Raw genomic sequence first — 15,699 nt, forward strand, 5'->3', positions numbered from 1 at the left:
TCACTGGACACCACACCACCAAAATAATACCGCTGGCTGACCAGCTGAAGAAACACTAAGTGACCCGGTGCAAATTATAGATAATCTGGGGGTTAAGTAATGTTTCCCACGAGAATGAGGTCCAACAGAGACAGTTGTTCTTCAGGGGACCTGCAAAACAAACACCGTAAGCTCGTCACTGAGAAGGGGGGGGGTTCCTCCTTGTGACCACCCTCCGGCGTGAGAATCAGACTAGATTGCTCTGAATATAAGTGTATATTAAGAGATTGCTAGATAACAGGATAGCAGATGATCTTACCATTCCAAGATGTTGGAGTATTTATAGCCGAAGGTAGGTTTCCTAGAAGGTACAGCCGGCTGAATAGTATTCCTGTTCTACCAACAGTTGACTATGCACAGGCCATACTGGTTGGTGGGTAGGTTACGGCCAACAGTGACAAAGTCGGCTGCACTATTCCACCAACTGTAGATTATGCACGTCCCACCTACTGTGGATTGTTCGCAGGCCATGCTGGTTGGTGAATAGGTTACGGCGAACAGTAACACTATTCCACCAACTGTAGGCTGCGCATGCCCCACCGTAGGGGTTGGTGAGTAGGCAGCGGCTAATAGTGACAAACAGTACTAGAGGGTGCTCCTCCTCGTACTGTTGTCGGTGAGCTGTCACCCTGTGATTGGCTCATGGGCTGTTCTGGTCAGATTGTCTGTCCTATCCATACCTTGGTAGGTATAGTACAGAAGATCTTTCAGAATCATACGGACTGGCTCATTTTGGCGGGATTGTTCCCGCCTTGCTCATTCCTTCATGTGACTACTGAAGTATCTATTGTCTTGTGTGTGTAGCTCTGCTGTCTGCGGGTAGCCTTCCCTGATGGCTTGTATCCGCAACTGCGGGAACAGGCGGGGTACTTCACCATTGGGAGGCTTTCCCTGCGTGTACAGCTTGCGTACTGCGCGTAAGGTTCTCTGAGCATGGTGGGTCCTGCGGGAGCAGATGGCCTTTGCGCAGACGTCCCTGTTAAAGGTGAGTCTTGCGTGACCAACTGGGCTCTGCTGGGACCTACCTCTTCAAGTCCCCCCAGTCCAATGTTCTTCTCATGAATGTTTAATAAGGTGAGGTGAACTTTTGGACTTTAAGCAAGGGGTTTTGAAAAGGGTTTTTAGTTTTAAGGTTCTCCGTGGGGATTCTTCCCGCGGGTTTCCTAATGTCACTTGCAAAAATTCCCGATTTTTTTGCTTGATCTTTGGGTATGATGCGGGTAGGTATGTAACCTTCTCTCAAGTCAGGAGCGTTGAGTCTTACTTGTATATAGTCTCCATGGGGTTCTGGTGGTTTTCAACATAGTGATCAATTATGCTAAGACCACCAATTCCATCACGGAGTTTCAAACAATATAATTCTCGACGTTCCCGTTATGCGGGGATGTTATTCCTCTATCCGCAAGCATTACCCAGAAGATCCTTCTTGGTTTTAATTCCCTGCGGGGTGCTAGGTATGTGAAGGGTTTTGCCTTAACAATACCCACGCTCGTCTTACGGTTACTTTACTTCCAAGGTACTCTTGGCTTCAATTCCCTGCGGGTGCTAGGTATGTGAAGGGTTTTGCCTTAACACTGTACCCGCACCCGGCTTATGGTTACTTGGTTGCCAAGGTATTCTTGGCTTCAATTCCCTGCGGGTGCTAGGTATGTGAAGGGTTTTGCCTTAGCACTGTACCCGCACCCGGCTTATGGTTACTTGGTTGCCAAGGTAAGTACTTTCCCGCTTTCTTTTGAATCTTCTTGAATTTTGAATTTCGAAATTCGAAGAGTTGGTGAAAAGATAGGAACAGTCCAAACATCTGAAACGTCGTGCGACGGTTTCTTCTGACTGTGTCAGGACGTGCAGGAAGTTATGGTGACGTGACAGTACATGGTCATTCCAGACGCTTTTTCAGGCGCGTGGGCGCGATTTTTCGGGCGCGTGGCCGCAAAATTGCTGGCACGCGTCCTTTTGACAGCTGTTGCCAGCTTGCTTTTTGCCACGCGTCATAGTTTCATTGCACCTTCGATTTCTCTCTCCTCCGCATTAAATTCACCGCATTAATTGCGATTAGTATATAAAGGGGGTGGAGGATCCTTTCCAATTCACACTTTCACATTTTCTCTTCATCTTTACAGCGATTTCCGGTGAATACTCTATTCAGTCGAGCATTCCCTTGAAATCGTTTTCTTCTTCCTTCTGCAAGATGTCTTCACATGATTTCGAGTCTACGACCGATGATAGGAGCACTGCTGGCGAGTGCCAGTGTGCTCTGCCCGGCGATCAGTACCGGTATGTTGTTAGGAAGTTCATGCTCGATCCTCTCGAGCCTGAGTTTCCTGAACCCCATCAGACCGTGTACGATGCCCCCAGAGGCAAGATCGGGGTTTATGCAGCATTCTTTGTCTATGGGAATCTTAGGTTCCCATTGACAAAGATTGTTTACCGTGTCCTTGAGAGGCACGGTGTTCATTTGACCGAGCTGCACCCTATGGCGGTCGCCAAGATTCGCCACTTCGAGTGGGTGTGCCGGATTTTGGGCATCGAGCCCCATGTGGACCGCCTGATGACCTTCTATACTTGGAGGTGCATCCAGGGGTGGTACACCCTGACAACCCGTATTAAGGGTTTAAAGATTTGCGCGACCGAGCGCAGTCTCCGATCGTGGAAGCGGGAGTTCTTCTACATATCCGCCCGCGCCGTCCCCCTTGCCATGAAGTTTAAAAATGGCCAAGCAATTCCGAGCCTTCACGCCCCCAACTACTAGGAGGTGGAATGGTTCTCGAAGATATCCCTGGTCCAATCTCCGGTTTACCGGTTTGCGGAGTCCGGGATGGTGATGTTGGGGATGAGCCGGGTGTGGAAGGAGGCGTCTCAGGTTCCCATCCTTCTCGAATACGGTTTGAACTCTATTCCTTATGGTATGTCTTGTCTTTTTTACTGATACGAGTTTGTCTTCTAACTGTTTCTTTTCTTTCAGAGGGGAACGATTTGGAGTCGCTCCTGTACCCGCGGGAAGCTGATTGTCCCGCGCGGATGGGTACTCGTGCTCTAGACGAGGGCGAGTTGCCCATCCTGGAACAAACGGTGGATCGGTTTGTGGAGGTCTATCCGCTGGGCCACGAGATCCTGAGCCATCGGCGGCCAAGTAAGGCGATATTCTACCCTCAATCCCTCAATGCTGTACCCGCTGCCGGAATTCATGACATCCCTTCTTCTGAGGAATCCGCAGATGGTCCTTCGCTGGTGCGGAAGAGGAAAGCTGCCGGCGGAAAGGGGAAGGAGAAGGTGGCCTCCACAGCCGATCCAGTGCTCCTATCTGACACTGAGTCAGATAGTGAAGAGGTGGCGAGGAACCCCGGTGGTGAGAAGACCACTGCTCCGGAGGTTACGACTGTTGCCTCCGGAGAACCAACGACGACGACGGTGACCGGCATCAAGAGACCGGCTCCATCGGGCTCGTCCCCGCCCGTCCGTACGTTCAGGCTCAAGAAAACCCGTAAGTACAAACGTCCTTTGTAGATTTCACTATAAATTTATTGAAACTTATCTTTTTGTGCAGGCGTGGATGTTGACGCATTCCAGGGTGGAGCGCAGGGGAGTACCTCTCCGCTAATGACGGTAGGCTCGGTCAGCCTACCTGAGGCGTCGACCCAGGCGCCTGCGCCTGCATCCGCTGGTCCAGTTGCTCACTCCTTTGAGCCGACTGTTCCAGCCGAGATAACGTCACCGCCGGCCGTGAGTGCGATTTTTACAGCATCCTTCACGGAGCCGGCGGTTACTGTTGCTGCTGCCTCCACGGCGGCGACCGCGGCGGATACCATGCCTCCGCCATCTACTGCGGCGGAAACCGTGCCGCCTCCGCCATCGGCCTCGACGGCCGAACCTTCAGGTACGCGCGAGGCTTCTCGCCAATCTTTGTTACCTTCCCTTCTGCCTGACGTTTTGGATGGATTTCCCTTAGGTTCAGGTGATGGGTTCGGTGGCTATCGGCCTGTGATCGACCCTACAGGTGCGTAGGGTTCTTTTGGCCTTTATACATTTTTTTTTTTTTTATATCATCTTTTTCTAACTGCTTTGTTTCTTTTGCAGTGTCAAGAGTCTTTTCTTTATGCCTTCGACGATGCTTTTATTTGCTCTTTCCACCTCACCATTACCTTGCGGGTGTGCCACTGAGGTAAAGGTGTGGGTGATTTGAAGTTCTTTCAAATACTGCTGTAGCTTCTTGTCAGCAAAGTTGGTGCCATTATCGCTCACCAAATTCTGGGGAATGCCAGTGATCATCGCTACACCCTCAGCTGTTGGCCATCCCATCATGCCGTGGACTGAAGATACCACGGCGTTGAATCTTGCCATCCCGTCTCTTCCGAATAGGATGTCGTACGTGTGGTGTGGCTTTCTCATCACGACAAAATCCACGTCTTCTGTGCGTGAATGATTCCCATCGGTAAGAGTAACGGGGAAAGATAGGATACCCAGGGGGGTTTCTGTACTGCCGTCAAACCCTTCCATTGAAGCGTAGACCGTTTCCAAGCGTTCTTTGTCTTCATCATCCAGCTTGTCAAAGAACTGCCTGTACATCACTGTTGACGAAGCGCCGTTGTCAGCTAGGGTGCGGGAAGTGATGTAATGCCCCAGCTGGCTTTTGATGACGATGGGGCCTTCTTTGCTGGGGCCTCCTGGCACTCGCGGGAAGCGCACCTCAGCTTCCTTCCACGCGCATGGTTCTGTCACTCGTCTTTTTCTTCCTCTGACCTTGCCATGAACCATGTTGATGCTGATGTCGACCGGCTTTCGTCCGTTACCTCTGTACCGGTTGTCATTCATTCCTCCCTTCTTGATTGATGCCACGAGATGTGCAAGTCTTCCATCCTTGACAAATGTCTCAACAATATCCTTCAGGGTTGTGCACTCTTCAGTACCATGACCCTTTGTCCCGTGGAAATCACAGGATTTGCTTTGATCCGCATTAGGTTTCTGCCGGATCAATGGGGCTTTTGGCCATGGCAATTTTTCCGTGGCAAATATCTCCGTGACGCTCTTGGTGAGTGGCGTCCACCGGTGTTTTCGGTTTGAAGGGTGTGTGTTGTCCCTTCCGCCAACAAGAGGGCGAGAGCTGGACGATGTGTCAAAGTTTACCCTTGACTGCCAAATACCTAGCCGCCTCTTTTTGTTCTGTCGGGCGATCCTAACGTTGTTCTCCCTTGTCCTCTGCGTGTAGAGGTGTGTACTCTGGGGAAGATCTCTTCCCAGCTGCTTCTCCGTCTCGGCAAAGCGCTTGGCTGCCGTCATGATGGCATCCCATGTGGATGGCATGCCGTCCTTACCCGTCAATGTGCGGATAAGTTCTGGGTACTCGGCGCCCTGGATGAAAGCGGCGCGAACAAGATCTTCACTTATGTTGCCCAGGCTCAGCTTCTTGGAGTTGAAGCGGGTGATGAAGTCTAGTAAAGATTCATCCTCCTCTCTAACGCAGTTGAGGATCGTCCACTGCTCTTCAGTATACTTCCTCTGCTGGCTGAAGTGTTGGCTGAACTTGTTCTGAAAGTCCGCCCAGTCATATATGTGGTGGACCGGTAAACGATCGAACCATGCCCTGGCTGCTCCGACCAGAGTCATCTGGAACATGTAACACCACGTGGGTTCCGTCCAGTTACTGACGGTAGCCCCCGCAATGAACATGTTCAAATGGTCGTCTGGGTCGGATAGACCATCATAAGTGCCAATGTTGGACATTTGTTTGGCACTTCTCGGGGCGATTGCTTCCGCAATATCCCTTGCAAATTTTGACTTTCCTGCATTCGTAGCAGTTGGTCTAAAGGTTTTGGAGAAGTCACGCGGGTTTCTCTCCGCATTTGTCGGTTTAAAGGCTTCCCCAAAATTCCTTTTTGGCTGGGAGTCCGTTTCCTTACGCTTCCCTTTCGCCTTATGGCGAGGGTTTGCGTCGGTATCGGACTCCTCCCTCTCGTCATCTGAGTACTCGCCCTCGCTGTTCATAATGAGGTGTTGGCGAGTACTGCCGAATTCGTCAGCCTGTTGAACCGAACGCAAGCGTTCGTCCAATTCAGCTTGGAACTCTTTCTGACGTGCTTCGGCCCATGCCTTCACTTGATCTAGTGTTTGGCGAGGGACCCTCGTTCGTTTTTCCAGCTGGGTATCGGTGAACCCCAGTGGAATATTTACTGCACTTGCCCCGGCTTGGGTAGTCGGGGTAGTGTTCGTAAGGACTGTATAACCGCCGGTGTTCCCCCCAGTTGCTGGGGTTGTTACCGGGGTTTCTTGGTCGGTTACTGGCCTTTGGACCGGAGTAACGTTAACCATTTCTTCAGAAAATTTGAAAAAACTAAATTAGTTCTAGCTTTTATGCACGGATGGCGCCAATGAAGAAACACTAAGTGACCCGGTGCAGATTATAGATAATCTGGGGGTTAAGTAATGTTTCCCACGAGAATGAGGTCCAACAGAGACAGTTGTTCTTCAGGGGACCTGCAAAACAAACACCGTAAGCTCGTCACTGAGAAGGGGGGGGGGGTTCTTCCTTGTGACCACCCTCCGGCGTGAGAATCAGACTAGATTGCTCTGAATATAAGTGTATATTAAGAGATTGCTAGATAACAGGATAGCAGATGATCTTACCATTCCAAGATGTTGGAGTATTTATAGCCGAAGGTAGGTTTCCTAGAAGGTACAGCCGGCTGAATAGTATTCCTGTTCTACCAACAGTTGACTATGCACAGGCCATACTGGTTGGTGGGTAGGTTACGGCCAACAGTAACAAAGTCGGCTGCACTATTCCACCAACTGTAGATTATGCACGTCCCACCTACTGTGGATTGTTCGCAGGCCATGCTGGTTGGTGAATAGGTTACGGCGAACAGTAACACTATTCCACCAACTGTAGGCTGCGCATGCCCCACCGTAGGGGTTGGTGAGTAGGCAGCGGCTAATAGTGACAAACAGTACTAGAGGGTGCTCCTCCTCGTACTGTTGTCGGTGAGCTGTCACCCTGTGATTGGCTCATGGGCTGTTCTGGTCAGATTGTCTGTCCTATCCATACCTTGGTAGGTATAGTACAGAAGATCTTTCAGAATCATACGGACTGGCTCATTTTGGCGGGATTGTTCCCGCCTTGCTCATTCCTTCATGTGACTACTGAAGTATCTATTGTCTTGTGCGTGTAGCTCTGCTGTCTGCGGGTAGCCTTCCCTGATGGCTTGTATCCGCAACTGCGGGAACAGGCGGGGTACTTCACCATTGGGAGGCATTCCCTGCGTGTACAGCTTGCGTACTGCGCGTAAGGTTCTCTGAGCATGGTGGGTCCTGCGGGAGCAGATGGCCTTTTCGCAGACGTCCCTGTTAAAGGTGAGTCTTGCGGGACCAACTGGGCTCTGCTGGGATTTACCTCTTCACCAGCCAATATTACTATTATTATTATTATTATTATTATTATTATTATTCTCAAATTCAAAATCAAACTTCTTCTTCTCCAAATTCCATACAAATTCACCCATCGAAAACCCTAATAATCTTTCACATTTCAATCAATTGTTTGCGGATCGTACAACGACATTTTAACATTAAATATATTATTATTATTATTATTATTATTACTCACAATCTCTCTTTCTCTCGATTCTTCTTGACCTTTTATTTCATTACAATATTATTATTATTATTATTATTATTATTATTATTATTACAGGTATGTTTAAAGCTTATTTCTTTATATTTATACCTTACACATGCATGTTGTATATTATATATTATATTGTATATTCAATTTGGTGATCTATTGTTTCTGGGTTATGTTTATTAGGTGTAAATTGAAGTGGGTTTGTGTTTGAATCGGTTGAATTGGGTTTTTGTGGGTTTGATTTGTCAGATCTGTAGGTAAAAACATGTTTTTTTTGGTGATGATTTGATAATTTGTGATATGTTTATCTCATGTTTCTCTTTACACAGGTATTGTGAAATTAGGGATGAGTACCGTAAATGAGTAAAAGTATCAATTTTTTCGGTTAAATGAGTAAAAGTACAGTTTTTTCCGGTTCGGTACTGACTGGAAAGTACCGAAACTTGTTATTAAGTTTCAGTGGTTTCCGGTACCGAAAACATGAAAAAAATGAATACGGGTAGTGGTACGGTCCTGATTGTGTTTGGTCGGTACCGGTTGGGTACCATTTTGGTACGGTACCGATTGAAAATACTTGAAAATACTGATACCAAAAATGAGTAAAAGTACTAATTTTTCTTTTTTTGGTTTTTGTACCGAAACGGAATGGTTTCCGTATTTTGATACGGAAAATGTGATACGGGTATTGGTACTAATTGTGTTCGGTCGGTACCGGTTGGGTACCGTATTTATACGGTACTGATTGAAAATATTGAAACCGAAAACATGAAAAAGGTGAATATCGGTACTGCTCGAAAAATACTGAAAAACCAAACCGAAACTGAATGGTGCTGATACCGAATACATGAAAAAAAACGAGTATCAGTATCTGAACTGATTGAAAATACTAAAACCGAATGGTACCGATAGCAAAACCATGAAAAAATGAGTACTTGTGTTGTATTGTTTGAAAATACCGAAACCAAATGGTATGGATACCACAAACATAAAAAACCGAATACCAGTACCAGTAACGATTAAAAATACCGAAACCGAAAGGTGCTGATACTGAAAACATGAAAAAACGAATACCGATATCAGCACCGATTTTGTTCGGTTGATACCATTGCGTACCGTATCGGTACGGTACCCATTTTGATGGTCATAAACTTTCAAATGATTTCAATGGTAACATATGAAATTTGAGTATGTTATTGTGTGGATGCTTCTTGATTGAAACATGTGAAATGTAAAAATTGAATATCTTTTGTCTGCATTAATTGTGTGTAGGGTAGGTAGGTTGAATACCTGTATAAAACATGATTCATCATAACCTATTATTGATTACATATCATCATAACTAACATATTCATTTCCAAAATTTGAAACTACTTGTAAACCTATAGGTAGTTGTTTATAAAGGTATTATATATATAATATGTAATATAATTATTTTTTTTGATTTTGGAAATTTTGTTATTTATGCAGGAATATATGTTATTTGTCGATTTTGAATAATAATTTGCTGAAAACGTTTTAAAGTTTCGTAATCATGGTTGCTACTGCTGCTACTGCATCGCTATTTCCGGTATCTTCGCCTCAACCGGACTCTGGTGCCAAGAATTCTGGTAATCAGAAAGGGGGTTTAGGTAGCGTTGACGTTCGTGGAATTAAGTCAAAGTCAACGTCTTCTCACGGTCTGCAAGTTAAGACCAATGCGCAGGCGCCTGCGAAGGTGAACGGGACCCGAGTTGGCGTTATGGATGGGCTAAAAAAAGATGATAATTCGTCATCTGGTGCACCGAGGACTTTTATTAATCAGCTGCCGGATTGGAGCATGCTTCTTGCTGCGATTACTACTATTTTCTTGGCTGCTGAAAAGCAATGGATGATGTTGGATTGGAAGACTAAACGTCCCGACATGCTTGCTGATTTGGATCCGTTTGGTTTTGGGAGAATTGTTGAGGATGGGTTTGTGTTTCGTCAAAACTTTTCGATTAGGTCATATGAGATAGGGGCGGATCGTACTGCGTCGGTTGAAACGTTAATGAATCATTTGCAGGTATGTTACATCAATATTAAGCTAGTTTCTTGTAAAAGCTTCTTTTTAAATTTTTTTTTTTACTTGTTTGAAGTGTTTTGACATAAAAATGGTGGTGGTTTGCGTGCTTTTTGGAGTATGTACAGTTTTACCAAAATACCCTTGTGTGTGTGTGTTTTAAATTTTACATGTTTGAAGTGTTTTGACATAAAAATGGTGGTTGTTTGTGTGTTTTTTGGAAGATTTACACTTTTACTAAAATACCTTTGTGTGTGTGTTTTTTTACTTGTTTGAAGTGTTTTGAGTCTTTTGACATAAAAATGGTGGTTGTTTGTGTGTTTTTTGGAGTATGTAACTTTTACTAAAATACCCTTGTGTGTGTGTTTTGTTTTTGTTACAAATTTTACTTGTTTGAAGTGTTTTGACATAAAAAATGGTGGTCGTTTGTGTGTGTTTTTTAGGAAGATTTACACATTTACTAAAATACCCTTGTGTTTTATTTAACAGGAAACAGCTCTTAATCATGTTAAAAATGCTGGACTTCTCGGCGATGGATTCGGGTCAACGCCTGAAATGAGTAAACGGAATCTTTTTTGGGTGGTTACTAAGATGCAAGTGCTAGTAGACCGTTATCCGACTTGGTAATCTAAAGTGCTTTATTTTAATTATTATTAATTTTTTTAATAGTTGTATGAAAGAAACTGATGTTATTTACTATGTTAATTATTTTCAGGGGTGATGTGGTTCAAGTGGATACTTGGGTAGCTGCTTCTGGGAAAAACGGTATGCGTCGTGATTGGCTGATTCGTGATTGCAAAACGGACGAAATACTAACACGAGCGTCAAGGTCTTTTTATACTTTTTAACTAGAAATTTTTATAAATTTTGTTTGAATTTTAGCCTGTTGATAGGTTCTAATAATAACAATAAATATTATTTCACTTGGTGAGAAGATTATAAAACTAATATCACAAATTTTGATAAAATTTTAAATGAAATTTTACATTTATGTTATAATTTTAGCAATAAAATAGAACTGACACTTCATTGCTGATTTTAGCAATATACCTACTTTTAACTTATTACACATGTAAATTGCTGATGTGGCACTGGCTGATACCATGACATTTAACAGCAGACACCTTCATATGCCACATGTTAAAAAAATGCTTATATGAAATTTTTTTTAATACAAGTTTTAATAAAATGATTTTTTTTCTTAATTTTTTTAAATATAAAATGATTATTTATTGTAACATGTGGTGCCAGTTGTCAGATGCAATGGTCCTGTTTCATCTCTATGATTCTATGAATAAGACAAGATCTTATATTTTTAAAATTTGTACATGTTTTGTTAAGAATCTAATTATTATGTGTTTATTTTTTTGAATTTTTATTGCAGTAATTGGGTTATGATGAATAAAGTTACGAGGAGGTTATCGAAAATTCCCGATGAAGTTCGGGCTGAAATCAAGCAGTATTTTGTTGATACGCCTCCTGTTATCGATGACGATGACAGGAAGTTACCGAAACTTGACGAGAAAACTGCTGACCATGTTCGTAATGGTTTAACTGTAAGTAACGTTCCGTATCTTAATCAAATTTTATTGTTTTTGATTTCAAAATAATAATAATAATAATAATAATTTATTTTTTTTTGACAAATGTTTTAGCCCAAGTGGAGTGATTTGGATGTGAACCAACATGTCAACAATGTGAAGTATGTTGGCTGGATTCTGGAGGTATGTATTCATATTAATGCTATAAATTTCACTAAAAACAGTTTTTAATATAATAACATTTATATACATTATATACATTTATGCGCGTATCTTTCTCTTTACACTCCAAAGTATCATATCCTATAAAATGTTTTAAGGGAATGGTATAAATGTTATAAATATAAAGATGAATATATTTGATGTTATGACTTTTTGTTTGTGAATATGATATTATACAAGTTTTTAAGGGTACTTATGACATTAACCTTTATCATCCATACATTAAGGGCATAAAAATGTAACAAAATTTAAAATATGGGTTTCTTTTATATTTTTCGATTTTTTGTCGGATAATAAATAGGATATCTGATATTTTACATATATACCGAGTTTTGAGGTGAAAATGTGAAATATAACTGAAAGGCAATTTTTATAATGTCTAGAGACTTAATTATACAAAAAAGTTGCTTTTTTTTGTTATAATTTGTTAAATTTTTAGAAGTTTAGGGATTTTAAGTCTTGAAAAAAATATTATTTATTTATTTTTTATATTGTCTGGAGGCTTAATTATGCAAAAAGTACTCTTTTTTTTTTGTAATAATTTGTTAAAAATTTTTAAGTGTATGGATCAAGTCTTGAAAAAAATAATCTTTTTTGTTTTTTCTTTAGCGTTGGGATTTAACAGAAGTTCATAGGTTTTTTTAACAATTCTTTTTTATTTCGTAATATTTGTTTTTTTTAACTATCAAGTGTTTCAAGTCAACCCGATCCGTTTAACATAATATACCACATTTTAACGACGCGTCATTGCAGAGTGCTCCGAAGCATGTGGTGGAGGACTATGAGCTTGCAAGCATCACACTCGAGTACCGTCGTGAGTGCATGAAAGACAGCGTGCTGCAGTCACTCACCTCCTTGCTGACAGGCGGTGACAATGGGATGGCGGCTTCTGGTGGCGGTGTCGACTGTCAACACCTGCTTCGACTCGAAGGCGGCGGCGAGATTGTGAAAGGAAGGACCAAATGGAGGCCCAAACAGGCCCAAGAGATTCAACACCATCAGTCACTTCCTTACTGAAACTAGTGGCTTAAGTATGCAGATGAAGGACATTTCGTAATTTTGCTGCTGCTGCTGCTGCTGCTGCTAGTGGTTCTTGCAAGTTACTTGCAGTGTTAACCTCTCTATATATATTTCTTTCTGAACTATGTTTTTTTTTTTTTTTTTTTTTTTTTTTTTTGAGAATGGAGAGAAGTGTAAGCCTATTGTAAGCAAGCCTTTTATGATGAACAAAACCTAATATTTCCTCTCTCCTATCTTTTTCTGTTGCTTATTTTTGTTGTGACGATTCTTTATTATTTATATAATCAAACGTCGTGCTCGTGTTGTTGTATGTTTGATCGAAGTAGCGAGTATGTTCATGTGACCGTGTTGTATGCTCAATTGAAGTAGCGCGAATATGTTCAATGACTGGTCGTTATTTGTTTTTGCATTTGAAGTGGTTTATCTGTTTATTGTTCTTTTTAAAAAACTCCAAATGGTAATATAAAAATGTTCATAGATGTAGTGGCGAAGCTTGGATGAAAAGTTGAAAAACGGTTTTAGTAGGCTTATTCTATACATTAAAAAGTTACTTTGATATTAATATTAAAAACTTTTCTGCATTTTGTTGTTACAACTATATTATTATTATTATTATTATTTTTATTATTATTATTATTATTATTTTCTCAGTTGGTTGTTAGATTGTAAACAAGTGGGGTCGAGTTTGAGCTCGTTTAAGGTTGATGAACTTAGTTTGAATTTGGCTCGTTTTGAACTCTATATTTTTGCGTGAGCTTCGCTTGTGAGTTTTGACAAACATTTTGGACGTCGAGCTTTCATTTTTTTATTGATTATTTGAGTATCTAATTATTTCTACTATATAAAACACCATACACCATTTAGTTATTTTTATTAATATTATGATAATACAATTTATTATATTTAATAAAAAAAATATTTTATAAAAATATAATAAATAATAAGCTTGTATAGACGAGCGAGTGAAGTCAAGCTCGATATATAAAGCCCATACTTAAGTTTGTTTATTAAATGAGCTCCAAGTGAGAAACGAGCTCACACTAATCTCATATAAATCGTCTTGATCAGAGTTTTTAGCGCACCTATTTTAACTAGCTCACGAGCAAGTCAACTTGTTTACATCATGGTAGTCAATAGGTACGGTTTCTGAAATCGACCAAAATTTTTAATAATCAGAAGATGTTTAAATTAAACCCGGATTCAAAAATGATTGAATTAGATCCTTTGAATCTTTAACAGGAGAACAACATTTTATATATTTTTTTTCTATCATAAAAGCATCCCTATATACGAAATGTGGGCATACACGAAAGAGACAAAATCGAATTACATCAAGAATTAGGTAATTGGTTTTGGTTTTCATAAACTGAATTTAGTTAAATCATGAACCCGGGTTACTTATATCAGGCTATGGATTTTCCTATTTGTATAGCTGATTAAATCTTTAGCACGTTATAAAACAGAGAAACCCGCATTGATGAGGCTCAATCCGAACTTATGAAAACTCATCGTGTTATAACTTACAACTCGAGTTTTTTTTTTAAACCAAACTGAAGTATAATTCAATTATCATTTTCCGTTATAAAAATTATTCAAAAAAAAAAACCCTTTCCCGTTGTTTTTATTAGGGGCAACAATTCCTGATACGATTCGAAACGCGACCCAAATCCAATACGAAAAAAATAGATTTTGGGTGGGCTGACACGACCTGTTTAGAAAACGGGCTACTTTTCAGTTCATTTTATTCACACCAAATGAAAATATTAATAAATAATTGATTTGTTTTAAAAGCGGATTGCATTCGAAATGACCAGCATAAATTTGGGTTGACCTGTTAACTCGTTTATGTTTAAATGTTTTAAAATTATATTTTTACTTTTCGTTTGATATTAGTTTTTGTATAAAATGTTTTAAATTGTAATACGAAATGTAAATGCCTAATTATTATTTGGTTTAAAATCCATGAAGTTTGATACGAAACCAAAATCACTTTAAAGATAATATAATATTATACAGTTAATAATCTTTTTAACCTGCTCTATCAGCTTTAAAATTAATATAAAATTATACGATTAAAACTCATCATCATGTTTGACATTCTTAATAATATAGGTTAAATAAGTCGGCTTTAGGTTGACCCAAATTTATGTGTGTACAAGTTAAGGTAAAATTTTTCAACACGAATAATAGTATTGTTTGGGTTAAATATTTCAGTCCGTTGACCCACCAACACAACATGATTAAAAACCATATTTTTTAGGGCTAGCACGGTTTGGTTTTAGGCGAAACCGAAGTCATCAATTTTTGAATATACAGACCGTTCGGTTTTAGGTTATTTTCGGGTTCTGTTCGGTTATAGTCATTATTTTTCCAATCACGTGTAGACATTGTAAAAAGATTTTAAAAATGAAGATCATGATTTTAAGATTGTAAGAGTATATTAGAGTACCACAAATATATTGAATACAAAAACACAAAAATAGACGTATGTTACGTGCATCCATACGAATACAAAGTTGCTAGAGTAGTAGAGTTTAAAATTCAACAAAGTTTTTAATTAAAAAACACTAAAAGTTTAGTCTTAATCTTCATTAATCAACTTATTCATCTTCAAAGTATTCATAATCTTCATCACTATCAATTGGTTCGATACGTTTTTTTTTTCGGTTTTTAAAAAACGGAAAACCGAAAGTTCGGTTTAAAAAACAAAAAATTAACCGTCGGTTAATGCTTCCGTTCGTTTTTTCGGTTAATTCGATTTTCCGCTCACCCTATTTTTGATCTGTTGTCTAACAACTCTGGTGTACCATTTAAACCGGTCATTTTCAGAAATAATTTTATTTTAAATACAATTAAAGGTGTAATAACTTGTATGAGAAAGTTAATAGCTTTAATTTTAGGTGGTTGGTTTTGGAAAAGGAAGGCAACCTACTTATTATATCATCACAGCTACAAAACCTAATAATAATAAGTGATCCATATGGACTTTTAAGTTATGTTGATAGCTAAACTTAACACCCAACAATATTATATATCAAAAGAAAGTTAAAAAAAAGAGGCTACAATACAGGTAGCCGACTGTATTGATGTATACAGTTACAAATGTGTCAACTTCATCCATTTAAGTGTATATGTAAATTAGTTTATTTATTTATTAAAAGTTAAATAAAAACTTGATATATTCATCCATTTATGGATCCTACATTAGAGGTGCACAGATCGAT

General features: G+C 40.3%; 1 protein-coding gene across 1 annotated transcript; it reads left to right on the top strand.

The window, feature by feature from the left end:
* Positions 1–9,166: 9,166 nt before the first annotated feature.
* Positions 9,167–12,730, top strand: LOC143580557 (palmitoyl-acyl carrier protein thioesterase, chloroplastic-like). The gene is made up of 6 exons (XM_077063548.1): positions 9,167–9,695; positions 10,182–10,315; positions 10,408–10,521; positions 11,077–11,248; positions 11,348–11,416; positions 12,209–12,730. The coding sequence occupies exons 1-6, from the start codon at positions 9,186–9,188 to the stop codon at positions 12,470–12,472; spliced, it is 1,263 nt and encodes a 420-aa protein (XP_076919663.1). The 5' UTR covers positions 9,167–9,185; the 3' UTR covers positions 12,473–12,730.
* The last annotated feature ends 2,969 nt before the right edge of the window (positions 12,731–15,699 follow it).

This window comes from Bidens hawaiensis, unplaced genomic scaffold (assembly GCF_021521415.1).
Source record: "Bidens hawaiensis isolate Kalapana, Puna unplaced genomic scaffold, B.hawaiensis_p1.1 tig00030524_1, whole genome shotgun sequence".
NCBI lineage: Eukaryota > Viridiplantae > Streptophyta > Magnoliopsida > Asterales > Asteraceae > Bidens > Bidens hawaiensis.

Bases quoted from the DNA above. Each gene is read 5' to 3' on its own strand.
- LOC143580557 (XM_077063548.1), top strand. From the start codon at position 9,186: ATGGTTGCTACTGCTGCTACTGCATCGCTATTTCCGGTATCTTCGCCT. The intron at 9,696-10,181 runs GTATGTTACATC...TTTATTTAACAG, and splicing joins CGTTAATGAATCATTTGCAG to GAAACAGCTCTTAATCATGT. The intron at 10,316-10,407 runs GTAATCTAAAGT...AATTATTTTCAG, and splicing joins GTAGACCGTTATCCGACTTG to GGGTGATGTGGTTCAAGTGG.